At 39.2% G+C, this 17933-nt stretch overlaps 1 protein-coding gene across 1 annotated transcript in view; it reads left to right on the top strand.

The window, feature by feature from the left end:
* The window catches only part of trpm3 (transient receptor potential cation channel, subfamily M, member 3), a 148448-nt gene that overhangs the window by 87647 nt on the left and 42868 nt on the right, over positions 1–17933 (top strand). The window contains 3 exon segments of the mRNA XM_085181427.1: positions 1421–1592; positions 16436–16610; positions 16954–17077. Coding sequence (XP_085037553.1) covers positions 1421–1592; positions 16436–16610; positions 16954–17077 — 471 coding nt within the window.

Below are 17933 nucleotides of genomic sequence, written 5' to 3'. Positions count from 1 at the left end.
AAGATAGATAGATAGATAGATAGATAGATAGATAGATAGATAGATAGATAGATAGATAGGCAGACAGACAGGCAGACAGACAGATAGGTCTTTAGGGTAGATAGGGTAGATAGGGCTGAGGCTATAAAGTGTATAAAGTGCTATTGACAGCTTATTTACTGAGATGCTGAGTAAGCCAATAAACACTCCTTCACAGTGAGCTGGACAGCTGGGGAAACCAAATGAGGCCCATGCTGACTCAGTGAAATCTCTGGGAATCAGTGTTACGCTACTGTTAAAATTTCATCATCAAAATGTCCCGCTCTCTGTCCCTCTGAATAAGTCAGCCAGAACCAATTAATGTTGGTGACTGAAATGAGCTGATTAAGTGTCGAGGTTCTTTTTTCATGCGTGATTGGTTTTAGCTGTATATATAGGCTATATATATACGACCAGATGAGTTTGCCTCAAAGTGTCAGACAGTGTTGCAGTATTATATATATCTGAGAAACTTTGGAGAAACTGAAAGTTTAATTTCAGCAGCAGTACAATGAAAGTTATTTTAATAATTATTGGATACATGGCAACTCCAAATCCAAAAAATGATTAGAGCTGCAGTGCAGATGGTCCCTGTCACAGCCGTCACAGGGCAAAAGGCGAGGTATACTAATGAGGGGTCACCATCCACACAACCATAAGTGTGTCTTTGGGACAACACACCCCAGCTGACTAGGACCTTCTTGCTTTAGGCAACAGTTACAACCACTGCACTGTCACTACCAGTATACCAGAGTGATGCTAATTTTTGTAATTACTAAATAAATTATCTACCATTAACTTGACAATATGCTCAGCATCTTGAGTAATCTATTACTCTTGAAAGACTTGCATGAGACAGGTTTTTTACCTGTCTCTGTTCATCCTACTCGTGATTTCACTGCGAGCATTTTCTCTGTGATAGTCTCCCTCTGCTGTAACACTTCCTTCAGTTGCTCCCTCATTTGCAAGGGGTCACAACAGCAGATGGTTCCACATAGTTGATTTGGCAGTTTTTCATGTGCTCTTTCTGACCCAACCTTCCTAGTCTGTCTTAAACTGGGGATCTTTTTTGCATCTGCACCATGGAGCCATTATAGTATCACACTGCTTATGAAATGCTAATGCCTTTAAAAATCTATGGCCCAGCTTGTAGCATAGGATATCCATCAAGTCTCAAAGCACAACCCAAGCTCACCCCACATGAAATCCTTACGGTTATTTTTCTCATATTTCTTAAAACTTTGGGCAGCAATGCTCTCTTGAGGCATACATTCAACTTTAGATGCAAAAGCAAAAGTAGTGAAAACCTCTTGAGAACAGGAGCAGGCCGTAATTTTATATTTGTATTCTAAGAAAGGTGCCGTGTATGCATAGTTGTTAAATATTGACTTCTTTTGGCCAGGTGGTGCGTCCATACCAGACCATGTCCAACCCGATGAGCAAGTTGACGGTTCTTAACAGTCTCCACTCCCACTTCATCCTGGCGGACAACGGCACCACAGGAAAGTATGGTGCTGAGGTCAAATTGCGACGTCAGCTCGAGAAACATATCTCCCTGCAGAAGATCAACACACGTGAGTAAAATTTATCGCATCTTTCAGTCTGAGCCAAGCTGACCTATTTACCCGACATTAGTGTTGGTGTTTTTAAATATTGTGATAACGGCATCATGAAACTGTAATCCTCGCTTTATCAGCGACACCTCTGTGGGTTAATTGGGTTCACTCTATGTCTGTGAAGGTTCTCAGTCATCCAGGTCATCGTAGTCAAAGGAGCTTACAAAGAAAAGCGTCTGGACTTCTTTAAGTTACTTGAAAAAGTAACTTCAAGTAACTTCAAGTAACTTAAAGAAGTCCAGACGCTTTTCTTTGCAATTTCCTTTGACTGGGTTCACTCTAGTTTGTAGACTAAAATTATCGTTACCTGCTTTATAGTGAGCACATGCTGTCAGAAGGTGTATTTTTAGCCAGGTAGATATAACTTCGTAAGCCTTTGAAAGTGTCCCTCCCTTCAGGGGTGGGTTATTTTTTTTCTTTCAAAGCTTCTTGACAGCTCCGATGAACTCTTTCCTCAAATAAATCTGCTTGATAATCTGTGAGTGTTTTTTCTTTTGCTCTTTGGTGCCTACAGCTACTAAGCCAGCTGGCAAACACAGGCACAGTGGCAAGCACAGAACTACAACATATGTAGACATACAGTATACATGACTGTAAATACTGTACATGTATATACAGTAATGTATCCTTATACTACCACTGGGGGAAGAAAAAAGCTTGATCACACTGTTTTCGGTTGTTTACTTACCTTTCTTTGTACTGAATAGTGCATGATGCACATGTTAAGCTGCTGGCTTTGCTGTACAGAAAACAGTTTCTTTTTATATATTTTTTCAGATAAATCAAATTGCATTAACACAAAAGTCCTAATTTCACTTTATTTTTGTGAAGCTCGAATTAGTTGCACCAAAAGCGTCCTGTGGTCACAAAGGGTAGCAAGTACAAATACTTGTTCATGTGCCCAAAAACATAAGCTTTAATTTTTTTTTCAGTGTATTTTTGAGGCGGCATATTTGCCTTTGTGCGGCGTGTTCATCCGGCACTGAGTCCTTGTCGCACTGCATTTCTCTGTTTTTAATTTTCACATTATACCTTAGCTAGAAACTGAATGGATTTACATGAATACAAAACACATTTCTCTGTCTTTTTCTATCTCACCCTCCTCTTCTCACGCTCTGTCATACACAGACACAAGCAAAGCAAAATCGCACATAAACCTCTGTGATACCCTTTATAAATATTTCTCAATAGCCTCTTTCAGTATTGTTTTGATTGAGCCAGGAGCAAACCTAAGTCAGATAAATGTTGTTTGCAACCGGGATTTATTTGCTATTACCTTCTTTTGCTGTCAGGGTAAAACCATTTTGAAATCATTTCCTCGGGGTTCGGTTGACATGAATGCACGCACTTTAACACTAGTGCTTTTTGTAAAACTCAGGAAGTGGGTGCGTTGCCACAGAGTCGAGTGCCGTGATTCAGATCTTCTCTTTGTCAGCACCAGTTTTATCCGCTGTCAGATGCCTCATTGATGTTTGCTGATAGCGAGCTTGCAAGGAGATGTTAAATGTCATTTTCATTCTTAGAAGAAGTGTTAACACTACCACATCCCTCCTAATCCTCTAACTTCAAGGATTTTAGAAATATTCCTGGTGTTAAAGGGACAAAGCGGTCTACGTTCATCATCCAGCCATGTGACCTATGGACTTCCCTTTGTCATCCTATGCCTGGATTAATACAAAAGGGGCTGGGAAGGCAAAGGGACGGCCAGTTGTCATGCAAGCATCTAATGTACCACCGCTGATTTAAATCCTTTCTGCAGCTGTTAGCTGTATTTCCAAGATGAGTACTAATATTTATTAGTTATTACCAGTTGTTAGTTATAGGTAACCAGTGACCTGCTGACTACCCATATCACAGAGCCATAACCCACAGACTATCTCTGAAAATAATCTGCACTGCCTGAGGTTGCACTGATAGCCACCTTCACCTTCAGCTGAAGTTAAACCTGCCACTCATCCTGGCAACTTGCCTGTTGAGGTGAAGTTCTCTATCAAAGGGAATCCACCGCCTTAATCAAAATCACATGAAAACCTATACTTCTATAGTGACTTGGTACTTTTATCTTTGACTATCAAAGTGAGCTCTTATTAAGTCTTATGCATACACACACACACACACACATATGCATATATACATATACATATATAAAAAGATAATAACTGTATAGTGCTGCGAAGAGTATTTACCCCCTTCTTCATTTCTTAATTCTTTGCAGTAAATTATTTCATTTATTGTGGGGAAAAAAGCTATCCAAATCAATCTGACCCAATTTGAAAAAGTAATTGCTCCTGGGCAAAAATGGCATCCCTGAGAGAGTTGCAAGGAGAAAACCCAAAATTCCTCACAGTGATGTGAAAGGCTCATTGCCAGTTATCACAAACACTTGATTGCAGTTCTTCCTGCCGATGGTGGCACAACCAGTTAGCAGGTTTAGCCAGGTACATTTGGATTGCTTTCTCACTTAATAGATGAAATCATCTTTTAAAAACTGAATTTTGAATTTACTCTAATATTAATAGCATGTCATTTTTTTTGGTGATCTGAAACATTTAAATGTGCCAAATATGTGAAAAAAAAAAAGAAAGGAGGCAAATACTTTTTCTTGGCACGGAAGCTTTTCAATGTCCAGTTTGGGAAATTCAGGAAGTCCAAGCAATTCCCCTTCTGGTAATAGAAAGTTATTTAATGTTTCAGAATTGCTAAAAAAAAAATGATTAAAAAAAGAAATTAAGGAAAGTGAAAAATGAATACTGAATATATTCAATCCTCTTAACATGAGAACGTCCAGAAACAAATCCACTCAGTTATAGAGTGAAGAGTTATATTATACTGAATCGTGTTGTGTGTTTGTATGCATGTGTATCTTGATGTGTGTGGGCATTTACCTCTTTATTCACCAGTGTCAGGCTTGCGGACAAAGGCCATTTCTTGACTTGATCACCTGTCCATAGTCACTGGATGACTGCATCAATTTTCCTCACAGCAGGTACCCCTGTGGGATCCACGTGTGCCCTGAGGTGTTGTCAAAGAAAGAAAGATAAAAAAAAAAGTGAAGGGGAGAAAACAGCAGTTAAGTTTAAATGGCTGTGCCTGTGGGTTTTAGACCACATGTAACCACCAGAACTCTCTTTTTCCACAACATAGTCCCAAACATTGCACACAACACAAGATGAAAGAAGTGTGGTGGATAGATATGCGTAATCTTCCCCTGTGGTGTTTTTGTGATGTCTGGGCAATCCTGTAGCTAATCCTACTGCGCCTGTGTGCGAATATCCATGAAACAGCTATAACCATGTGACTGCCAGAAATGCTGTAGCAATCAAATTGGCTCCACAATATTCTAACATTTTGTTTAAATTATGGGAATCAGTGCTTTACAACAAATCTATGGGTGTTTTTGTCTGGTTACCCTCTTACAAAAAGGTTATATTCTAAAACAGGTCAATTCCTGTTGCCGTAAGAGCACATTTGAGTCAAAAACTGCAGGACCAGTAGCACATGTCAAAAATCATTGTGCAGGTGCTCCTCCTCTTAACAACCACTTTTGGTAACACAACTAGTGTTTTTCCTTTGCTTAATTTTTTTTGCTGAATATTTGATGTTGTAAAGGTTGGAATGCAGACAAAAATCTAAAAGCAGTATTTCTGGCTGTGTGTAAACAAAATAAAAGTCCTAAGACACGAAACATGGCTTCAAAGGCTGTAAATATGGTGGTTGGAGCCAGCACATTAAAACGCTAAGGCACTAGAGTGACACTAGAGTGTCAAACTCGTGTTATGTCATGGATGATGTAGCCCAATTTGATCTCAAGGCTAGGGCAGAAAAACCATTGTACTGTAAGGACGCACAAGTACAATCAGAGAGCACTAGAGTCAATGCTGAGTACTACTGTATCAATGGGCTTCTCATTAGTTAGCTAGCTAGATGAGGATGGAGCTCAGGCAACATAGGATATTTTCCATGTGAACAGAGGTACAGATTACCCAGTGAACGTTGAAAAAAAAGAACTTTATATATATATACCCTCTCAGTTGCTCTTACACTGGAGCATTTCTTTCTCTTGCTTTTCATTCCCAAGTAGACAATGTCAAACTGTAAGATGAGGAAATCAATAAAATGATTGGCACCATTCAACACTGTTGATTCACCGCTGCACAGCTCTTTTGATGTGTCTGTGGCCTTGGCTGTAATGCTTTTTAATCACTGCCTCACAGACAGAAGTGCAGAACGAGCCCGAGAGGAGAGTGGGAAAATTAATACAGAGAAAAAGGATTAAGGGCAGGGAGAGAAGGAAGAAAACTAAATAAAGTGCAAAGGGGGTAAGAAACAGCTGAGGATGCAGGCAGTGAGGCAAGGTGTTATCTGTGTTTGCTTTGATGAAAAATTGGGATGTAAAAGGAGGAAAAACGTGGCGTGATAAAATATCAAAACAGGCCTCATCCATTAATATAGAGAAAAATAAGAGAGCCCTTCATCTTATTTGCTGCATTCATTACGTGACAATTTAAAACTGAATCCACACACCAGGAAAAAAGTTATTAATTTGTGCAAGTTTAGATGCGGTCAGTGACAATGAACGACTGGCCTTGAACGTGCCCTCTTGCTTTTCACCTAAATTACTTGGTGTATTGAAACAGATGCATTCATGTAGATACTGTGTTAACCTTCACCTGCCCTCCTATTACAGTGATTTAATTAATCACAGCACACGTAAAAGAAATAGTTGGGGTAATTGAATTCAGAAGCCATAAGGCTTTGCATTGCAGATTAGCCTTGACACTGTGACCTCCATCAGCAAATATTGAAGAAATTGTAGTTACAGTGTGGCACATGGGAAGTCAACGAGTTTGTACTGTTCTGTGTTCACTGTAAATGCCTGGACAAACTCTTTCAGAATATGATCCTTTTTAATGCCAAGTGTGCATATGGGCATCTAGAATATGAATTGGAAATGATACCATTTACAGATTGTAATAGATCAAATAAAGCAAATATCAAATACAAATGTTTAAATTTATTTTAAATGTTAAGAATTCAATCATTAATTCTCTTTCACAGCCTCTCTGGTCGGTGGTCAGTGAATTGGCACGGTGTGTGTGGATCAATAGATAATCTATTTTCAGGCAATATGAGTAAAAACTGACCAGAGACATTGTGGGGACAATTGAAGTCACTGCGGGTAAGGTGTGTTCATGCATGAATGCATACACAAAACATGTCAAAAATGATAACCAAGAACTGCCAGAGTGCCCAACCCTGTGGTGGAGAGATAACAGAGTCAGTAGTGGGTAGGATACAAAACTTGCTCCAGGTATAGTTCCAGGTTGAGGATGTGCATGGATGACGACATGTTATGTGGTGTGGAAAGAATTTGACTGCACAATCAGTAGTGTGAAATGTAGTAAATGTCTTTTGGAACAGTAGGTGGGTTAAAAACAGTGGTGGCACAGTCAGAAATGTCAGAGTGGACGGGTTACGAACCTACGGAGCCCCTCTGATGACATGGTCCAAAAAATAAATAAATTGTGGCCACAAAATACTACTTCGTGGGCACGAAATGGGTATAACGTGCCCACAAAATACTTATTTGTGGCCACGAAATAGGTATAACGTGCGCACGAAATGCTAATTTGTGGGCACAAAACACTTGACCGATAACCGTGAACCTTCCCAGACCCTTGCAGTTGGTTGACAATAAAATCTATCCTGGCGTCCAGGTCGTACTTACGTCTGTAAAGCAACTGGGCTCTCAATAATAATAATTGCTATATAACTTTTGCACTGTCCACTTCCTGCTGTGACAAAACAAATTTCCCACGTGTTGGCCTAATAAAGATTATCTTATCTTATCTTATCTTAATATCCTGTTTAAATGTCTCTCCGTAATAATGGTTCCTTGCATTGCCAGGCTTTTCAAAATGCATTTGTAGCTCATTCCCAGCCTAAAATAAATAGTATTTCGTGGCCACAAATAAGTATTTCGTGGGCACATTATACTATTTTGAGGGCACGAAGTAGTATTTTGTGGCCACAATTTATTTATTTTTTGGACCATGTCATCAGAGGGGCTCCGTACGAACCAGACTAATTCAGACAAAAAGCAAATTTTATTCATTTTTCCTCTGCATCTTTTCCCATTTACATTAAATATACAGATATCTGAATTTACTATAAAAACTATAAACATCCCACATCACTGGGCACAGTTTTTTTTTCTTGCATACCTCACTTGAGAAGCCAAAGAAGTAAAAAAAAACAAGTTGAATAAAGGTTGGTGAAACAGAATCAATCAACTCTTTTTTATTTTTCTCAAAAAATAAATACGTTTTCTTAACGGCCGACTGAATTTGTCATATAGTGTGAAGTGGAATATATCCTGGACTGTTCAGCTAAAACAGTTATTTAAACCTAAACAGTCAATTTAGAGTACTCAATTACAGCTACAGTAAGTCAGGTATTATTTTTTAGGTTATTTATCAGAAAAAAAAAAAAAGTTGGACAAATGATTGGTTGAGCAACATTTGCTAATATTAGCTAGTAAGCTAATATTATATTACATTTTCACTCTGATAAACAGTTTCATTACATGTTCACATCATATGAGCATGTCCGAGTCATGTGCTACCTGCAAAGTGTCCAACAATGTTAGACCGACTTCAAAAAAACTAACGTTGACTAACAGCTACAAAAGCAGCAGCTAACGGAGCAGACGCTAACAGCAGACAAAACAGCAGTGCATACCAGCAAAAAGGTTCAACATATCATCAACAACTCACCTCAGTATCACTGTCATCTGACAGAAAGGAGATTCACTGACTCATCTTATCATGTTTCTTTCACAAAGTTTTTTAGCCTCCTTCAAAGTAAAGAGACATGAAAAAGATAAACTGACAGCTGCGCAAAACAGCGGACTCACAGCCCAGACTCACTACAGAAAAATGGTAGCCAGAGTTGTTTGTCTCACCATAGTTTTGATCATGCACTTAAATTGGAACAGGTAAAAAAAAACAGATCTCACTTGACTGCAATGCACTGGCTGTTGAGAATTTACACACTGTAACTTTAAGCTACCCAGACAGAGCCCACACATGCACAGGGAGAACATGCACACATGCGTGGCAGTGCAGTGGTTAGTACTGTACTACTGCTGGTTAACACTTATTTTTCCAGTGAAAAATCTCATTCAATTAATTTCACTCCATATTTTTCCCCTCGTTGTCCACATCCACAGACGTGGGGCCTGCCTCACAGTTTGGGAACTGTTGCTTCAGTGAAACAGGGAGAACAACATCTAATTTCATTTGAGTCATTTCAGCTGTCATTCTCATGGGGTACAGACCCTGTAAGTGGCTATTTATAAAGAATGCTTCCTGACATAGACACACTCAGAAGGGCGACACATACATATTCATCTTGTAGAGACAGAAGCATTTACGCCATTTAAGCATCTGTCTTAAATGCCTGAGGTGATTTTATCCAGTTCAAATCAAGTTCCTCGGGGGCAAAATGCAAAATATTCTTCAGGAATATAATCAGCACTTAAAGAAATGAGGCTTGAATTTATAATGGACCGAGCTGTAGATGTTTAGGTACAAATCAACACACAGATCAACCCCAATTACCGTGTTTTCTGGTCAGTGAAAACACATTTTTAGCTGAGTGCTGGTGTAAAACTCACTCTGGCTCATTAATTATAATATTTCTAATAAAAATAAAAAGATGGAGCAGACAATGTGATTACATCTGAGCTGCTTCAAGAAGGTTAAAGACTAAATATTTGAGATTTTGAGAGAAGCTTTGACCTTTTAGCATACCATCTGACATTTTGTTCTATAGCTTGTCAAGTTAGGTTCTCATATCTGTTTCGGATGTTTAAGTGTGTCAGTGTGTGTTGAAGGTATTTCCTTTTTTTTTTTTTGGTTTCTTTTATTGGTGTAGGGTGGTGGTGTGAGGTGAGAAGACAAGGGCCCACATACTGTAGCACACCTCCTCCAGTCATGCTGATGCTAATTTGACACATACAAGGACAAACTCGCAAACGCCAACGCACACGCAGACACACACGCGGCGGATGAGTCATTGCTGGATCCTTAATTAGGACCATTTAAGCATGTTATGTGTATCTTGCTTACACGCTGCTCTTTACCTCGCTAATTCTCTCAGTTCCTCATTACTTCCTCGTCATCCAGACTGGATATATATTTAGAAAATTACAGCGTTGGACTCGCTCCCCCCTTTTTTTTGGCTACTTCTACTTTTTTCACACTCTTTCAGAGTAGTCCCGCTCTTGAAAAGTAAGGTGTGGGCAGTGGATTAAAATTATATTTGAGAGACATGGGAGCCAAAGAGAGACTGGGGATTTTTACACTTTGTTATCTGATATTAGCGTGTGTGAAGTGTGCATGGATACAGTCACTACTTTGAAACAGACAGTACAAAGGGGGAATATATTATGTGTATATCTATATTATATGATATATATAAATAGGATTGAATAACTTCACTGTTTAACTATTGTCAACATCAAAGTCCAATTAAAAAAAACAAAAGCTTGTAATATTGTTGATATAAAACTTGCTACAGTTACAGAACTGAACAACAGACGGCTAAAAAGACATGAGCCTCAGTTTCTGCTGCAACATCTGGGTGGATCCATCTGGATCCATCAACAGTTCAGGCTGAGTATTCAGACACTGCAGATCTACTGGGATTTTCCCACACATCCATCTCTGGAGTTCAAAATCTCCAGCTCTCTGTATATAGCAACAATAACCCAGATAACAATTTGTTACAATCAAGGTATGCATAAAAGTCGAACCTCGAAGCAGTTGGCACACAGTCAGCTAAGAACAGGAAACTGAGGTTACAATTGATACAGGCTTACCAAAACTGAACAATAGACGATTAGAAAAACATTGCTTGGTCTGAATAGATAATAGATATGATTAGTAGGGTCAGAATTTGCCATTAACAACACAAAAACAGGGATTTATCCTGCTTTGTTTTATTAGTGGTTCATGCTCGTGGTGGTGTAATGATGTAGGGGATATTTTCTTGGCCATTTCTTGACCCTTATCATTTAAACACCACATCTTACCTGGATATTGTTCCTTTATGAGGCTTTATGTGTACCCATCTTCAGATAGCTGCTTCCAGCAGGATAATGCAGCATGTCATAAAACTCAAATCATGTCGATCTGGTTTTGTGAACATGACAGCAAGTTCACTCTACTCAAATGGCATCCACAATCACCAGATCTCAATCTGATAGAGAACCTTTGGGATGTGGTGAAACGGGAGAGTCACGTCATGGATGTGCAGCTGACAAGTCTGCAGCATGTCAGTATGGACCAAAATGTCAGATGTGTGTCTCCTGCTCCTTGTCAGATCTATGCCACAAAGAGTTAAAGCAGGTCTGAAGGAAACAAACAGTAGTTTCTGTCAAGACGTTATGTGGTTTTTTAGGGTCCCACTTCAATTTTAGGATAGTTTACTGCATTTAAGGATTCAGGGAATTCCCATCATTTAAACATAGACACAAAAACCTAAGCCTAGATATAAGTCACTTTCTAAAATTCAGCAACAGTGCTACATGTTGCCAACACCTCCACATTTGTCTCTGTACCTGGATCGTGCATGCAGCATCAAAGGACTCCACAATCTACGTTTGTCTCACCCCAGCAGCACTTGTCCCTCTCCTCCTCCTTCAGTTCACCTCATCATAAACTCATCATCATATTTGGTTTGTGGCCTTTTCACATGTGTCACATGCCACATCTTGGCTTTTTATGGAGCTGAAATAACTCCACACATGACTCCGCTGATGATCATCAACAGAGTGAGAGAGCACACAAGATGCATTTATACAGCCGTATTTAACAATCAAAGGATTGCATTTGAAAAGTACAAACACTGTATCTCGGCAGAGCATTAGCATTTCTAAATTTAAGGATTCAATTTCAACCACATTAATATAGATGATATCCACAGACAGAGAAATATTATAGAAAAACAACGAGGTAATGTCAATACTGCTTTTCACTGACATTAGAAACAGCCTCTCTGGCAACATGCTTTAAAGCAGGGGTGGGAAACTCCAGGCCTCAAGGGCCGGTGTCCTGCAGGTTTTAGATATCACTCTGGGTCAACACACCTGACTCAAATGACTCGTTCATTACCCGGCCTCTGGAGAACTTCATGACAGATTGAGGAGGTAATTTAGCCATTTAAATCAGTTGTGTTGGCTCATGGGCACATCTAAAACCTGCAGGACACTGGCTCTTGAGGCCTGGAGTTCCCTCACCCCAGCTTTAAAGAATCTTCTCAGAATCCCAATCCTGTGTATTAATGTGTTGAAAACCATTTTTTCTACGTAAGATAACAGATCTTGCAAGGAACCACATTACTCTGTAAGGTGCAGCAATGGGAGGTATAATAACAGGAATGGTGGCTCCATGCCCGGATGAGTTGTAAGCTACTTTAGGACTGGAAGAAAAAGGTACGCTCTGAATAGATGTGTTTTACAAACCAATTTTGTTTTTGTTTTTTATAACAAAGTTTTTTTCACAAGCTAATAGATGGTTGTCAGATTATGTTATCACTGACGTTTTATGCCTTTATTCAAAGTCCATGTCAAACATCAAGTGAGGTCACATACCTACAGTTTTTGCGTTATCAGAATCAAACGTTGTATCTAGGCTGCATCCACATGTACACAGGTATTTTTGGTAAATGTAGCTTTTTTTACGTGCTTTGGATTTTGGTCCACACATAAACAATGTTTTGGAACACTGCAAACTGAGGTTTTGAAAAATTGTTGCCAGGGTAAAGATTTTCAAAAAATCTGCGCTATTCATCACCACTTGTTGTTTTGACATGTTCTTGACAGAGCTTGAGCTCATTCTTTGCGTTTTCATTTGCGCAAATGTTTTTCAAAATAAATTCGGAAAAATCTGTGTTTTAAAAACTACTTAGAACACTTGTAAAAATGCAGCGCATAATATGTTCAATTTTAATGCATTTTCTGCATAAACTCAGGGACAAAAGATTGGATACATGTGAAAATTTCAAACTACATTTGTAACTTTTTTTTTTTTTCGATTTTTCACAAGTTGTGTTCAAATTCACAGAAAATGTGTGACACATGAACCAACACATTTTTTAACACATTTCTAAGAGTATAGTCTTAGAGGAAACACGTGCTGTTTTGTTCCATTTGATAACCTAAAGACTGTGTAGTAAGCAAATTTGTTTAAAATTAAACAATATCTATGTGATTCTGAAAATATCATGGAAGGTCCCACCCAGAACTGACACAGATGAGCTTAAGAGGAAGATGGATTTGGCCATCAGAGCCAATCAAAACCAAGCCGCTGAACAGAAAATGGGATTAAATCTCAGCAACTGTTCCAGGTACTTAAACGAGATTTCCTTCCTACTGACTCTATTTGAAATGTGCTGCTATGATATCAGTCATGGGTTACTGACAAGCAGGGGATTGATGTCACTGAGAAAATGAGAGACACATGGTCAGTCATAAGGTAGGGTCACTCCAGACCGTGTCCTGCTTTATCATTCTTTTTTACTTTAACCAGGGCCACAATTTACAGAAAGCACATCATGCATCATCAGCACATCACAGTTACCCTCTTCATTTTAACAATATGTGAAGAATACAGTTTTCCACAACGACTTATTTTGAGAGGACAAACCCAGTACAAAAGACTGTTAATTTATTTTAATTTATTAAAAAAAAAAAAAAAAAAAAAAAGTAGGAAAAAAAAAGAAAAGAAATACTGTAAATCACAGGCCAAAAGTCATCCTAAAATGTTCCATCAACTTTAGGCTAGTTAGCCAAAAGAGAATTTGTGGCTTGTCTGTCTTTGTGACTCTATTTGTGTGAGTGGTTGTGTGTGGTTGTGTGCACACAGGCAGAATTTCCTCCTACCAATTAGCCATGACACAGCTGTGCTTTTCCCTCCTCATCTGCTCCTTGGTGGGTTTCAGTTGAACAATAATGTACTTTAGATGGTGCAGCGTTGCCTCCAAAGCTCAGCAGTCATCAATATCAATGCATGATCTGACACTTGCATGCACACCACACACACACACACACACACACAACAACAACAGAAATTGGCATTAAAAAAAATGGAAGAATCAAATGTAACAAGGAAGCCATTAGTCTGCTCCTCTCTCTGCTCTATTGATGTATGGTCATGAGATTTGTTGTGGCACAGTGACGTTGTACCTCTTTGAAGTAGGCAAGGACCCGAAAATATTCTCTTTATGTAACTGTCCCTGTTGTAAGGCCACACAAGGCTGTGTGAGGCAAAGCGTGATGGTGGGTCGACTTCTGACTATGCACTTGCTCTTGTGTTTGCGAGAGTGTGTGCATGCCCCATGTGCGCATGCATTTGTATGTGCCTGTCTGCCTGCTTGTTTGAGAGACAGACCATGCTCTTTCCTCCGTGAATTATGCAGAGCAGGGTGAGGATGCTGGGCGGGCAGCATCAGGCAGTTACACAGCTTTTGAATTAGAAGGGTCTAAACAGCCGCCATAAAACACAACCGCACGGAGCAGAACGGGAGGGAGAGGATAAGACCGGAGTGGCAACTGAAAGAACTTTAGGAGGAGAGGAAGGGGGCTTGGGACGTAGATTGGACTTAGACCACTAAAAGGGGAAAGAATATAAGGGAGTAAGAGAGAATGAGACTCTGGGGTTTATAGGGTTTTATAGTGGTTTAAGGGGGGATGTTTTGTGGTCGACTATGAAATGGGGAGGAAATCATAAGCATTAAAGAGAGGAACAGAAAAAAAGTAGTAAATTTCTCTGAGACTTTTGTGATATAACTTTGAAATTTAAAAATTTAACTGCAGTTTTTACAGTGTTCTCCCATATGTCTCAATGCATATAGAAAACACACCTGCAAATTATGAAATATTACCCTGAAAAGCCATGATTAAGAGACAAAGATCTCTGTTGTGAGGACAGGGATCACTGAAACACTTCCTCTGTTTCTCTCTCTCTCTCTCTCTCTCTCTCTCTCTCTCTCTCTCTCTCTCTCTCTCTCTCTCTCTCTCACTCACACACACACACACACACACACACACACACACTGCACCTGTCTCTCTCGCTCTCTCTCTCTCTCTATGTGTGTGGCAAGGAACACAAAGCACTAAGTGGGATGGATATTTTTGGTTCAGCTGCTTTTTTGACAACTTCTCTCCCATGATTAGTAAGTGACATGAAAATAGTCATGTGGCATCACAAGTATTAAATTTAGAACAGTTTTTCCAATTATAGATCCAGGTTTACACAAGTAGTGAAACTTATTTATTTTTATATTTTTCCTCTGTTCAATACCCATCTTCTTTCCCTCTTTATTTTTTTATCCTTTTTGAGGGCCAGGCAGTGCATCAGAGGCAACCATTTCTACCTTTTCTCATCTTCTTCTTCCTCTTTTGTGTTGTTCTGCCAGAGTATCTGTATTGTAGAGAAGTTTAGAAATTAGATTTTTATATAGTTCCCCGATTCCTTTCAATAACTTTCATTTCTGGACCGCGAGTGCTCGAGTATCAGGTCAAACATGGAGGTGTGTTACTGCACAGAGGTGAGACTGTGAAAATGAGGAACTGTCGGGGGCTTTTCATCCAGCTAAAGCTCAAAGCATAATATGGTGTGAATGTCGGCCATATTTTCATAAAGAATTTAACTGAATTCAGTCTTATCAAACTGGGAACACATGATCTTCATACCTAATCACTTAAAAGTTATAATATGGATTTTTGGGTTTTTTTTAAGCTTTTCCCAGCCAAGCTGTCTAAGAAGCAAGGTTATATCACAAAAAGACTTATGTCCTCTGCCAGTGCCAAACTTGGTAGATCTATCTAACAGACTCCAAGTGGTTCTTTCAAATGGAGAATCCTCTTCACACACTAAGGTTAATTATGGAGTTCCACAGGGTTCCATGCTGGGACCAGTTCTGATTACAGTTTACATGTTTTCTTTTTCCTCTAGGCATTATCATTAGAAGGCATAGCATACATCCACACTGGTATTCACATGATACCCAGCTTTATCTATCCATGAAGCCAGATAATACACACCGATAGTTAAACTACAGGAATGACAAAAAGACCCTATTTGAGGAAGCACAAAGAAATTGCAGCATGTGTTGGTATTAGCCTTAAAAATAGTTCTGGTACCTGGCAATATTACCAGAGGTTCCAGGGCTGAGTCTTCATTGATATATGAGTCTTTTTTTCCTTTAAGCTTGACTCAGTGCAGTCCTTCACACGCTTTGGTTTCTGTCACTTCCACAGTCACATTAACATCACCCTAAAATTATTTTTTCCATTGTGTTTTATGTGCTTTTGCAGCTTTTTTTTCTATTTCTGGGTGTTTTCTGAAGTTGCAGTGCTTTTGACCTCTCAGGGTCACCGTACAGATTATCGTCAGAGCATATCACATGGTTATTAGATTTTGAAACCGTCGAAAAAGGAAACCAAACAGGAAGCATGATCATATATTAAACATTGTTTTTATGTGCTGACACTAAACTGAATATATATATTGTTGCCTGAAGTTTTTTTTTTCTTGAAAGCCTCATTTGACTACCAAATCAGTGCTTACAGCGCTTTAACTATAATTATACTGTACATATTTAGATGGAGTTTATAGCTAAGCTGAACTGCTTGGCTGCCTATGGCTGCCTGTAGCTATATTTCTGTTTTGTTCTTCTATTATTTCACTCTTTACCCTCCTGTTTCTCCTGCTGCCACTTGTTTTCACGTGCAGGTATCGGTCAGGGTGTGCCAGTGGTGGCACTGATCGTAGAAGGGGGTCCTAATGTGATCTCTATAGTGCTGGAGTACCTCAGGGACACTCCTCCAGTTCCAGTGGTGGTGTGCGACGGCAGCGGCAGAGCCTCTGACATCTTGGCCTTCGGACATAAATACTCAGAGGAGGGAGGGTATGCACTCACATGTACACATTTTACAGGAGTGGAACGGCAAGCATGAATAACGTATGAAAAATTGGATGCACTGTAGATGTCAAGGGATTGTTTTAGATCAAAATATCTTTGAATATTTATGTGAGTTTGTATGCAGAAACTTGGGGTAAAAAAATGAAACTTGCTTTAATAAAACACAAATGTGAGAATTTGCATTTCAACAAAGACTCAAGAGATTTGGTAGCTAAGAGTTCCAGTCAGCCTTGGTTTAACCTTCTGATATAATTTGCCTGTTTTCCTGTCACTCTGGCCCTGTTCTTGATACTCTCGTTTCTTTTTCCACACCTTTCTGCCTCTGCAGCATAATTAATGAGTCTCTAAGAGACCAGTTGCTGGTGACCATTCAGAAGACTTTCACCTACAGCCGCTCACAGGCTCAACATCTGTTCATCATTCTCATGGAGTGCATGAAGAAGAAGGAACTGGTGAGTCACTCCTTCTCAAACACTCCTTATGCATTTGCACATATACATTGTGGTAAACACGTTGATACAGAGCTGCAAATGCCTATGTGCAGATGGAGGAAATGCAAGCTGATGAGCAAAATATACATGATACATTAAAGCACAGGCAACCTGACACAGAAACACACAACATTCAGATACACTATTAAACAACTTATAACATAGTTATTACTTCATTTTGGGGCATCTGTATAAAGATGCCCCAAAATGAACAAATATGGATTTGTCTAATGAAATGTTTACATCAGGAAACCGAAGCACTTATTTCTCCATCTTTTATGTATGTAAAACATGTAATGTCAAGTAGATGTAAATGTATTCAGATGACGTTCAGGACCAAATGGCCTTCACCTTGAGAATCTGTGCCCCTTTTAATGCATTCCATGAGAACAAATGTCTTGTGAAGGAATGCAGTCACACACATCCTTTACTCCTTGGAAGGAGTCCCAGTCCCTTTGAGAGCAGTCACATGACGCAAAGGTCTTATTAATGCTGTTAAATACTGTCTGTGGAGTAGGAATGTCTATCTGTGTGTATCTGTATATAATTATGTCTACACATCTACTAATGAAAAATCATTTGCACTGCTCACTTCTTTAGCAAAAACAGAGAAAATTAGCATAACTTTCTGAAATGTGTTAACAGTGAACATTATTGAATGTTCCTGAAAAACCCAACCTAAATGTTCCTAATTAAAAGAAATGACACCACTGGGCAGCCTATTACATACACTGTTATACCCAAGGACTCTGTAGTGGTCCAACTCAACTGTGCATCTTGTTCCTGAGAACATCACCTTAACTTTAAAAAGTTATGT

This window comes from Neolamprologus multifasciatus, chromosome 12 (genome assembly GCF_963576455.1).
Source record: "Neolamprologus multifasciatus chromosome 12, fNeoMul1.2, whole genome shotgun sequence".
Classification (NCBI taxonomy): Eukaryota; Metazoa; Chordata; class Actinopteri; order Cichliformes; family Cichlidae; genus Neolamprologus; species Neolamprologus multifasciatus.
The sequence above is the reverse complement of the archived record's forward strand: the minus strand, read 5'-3'. Positions and strand labels throughout refer to the sequence as shown.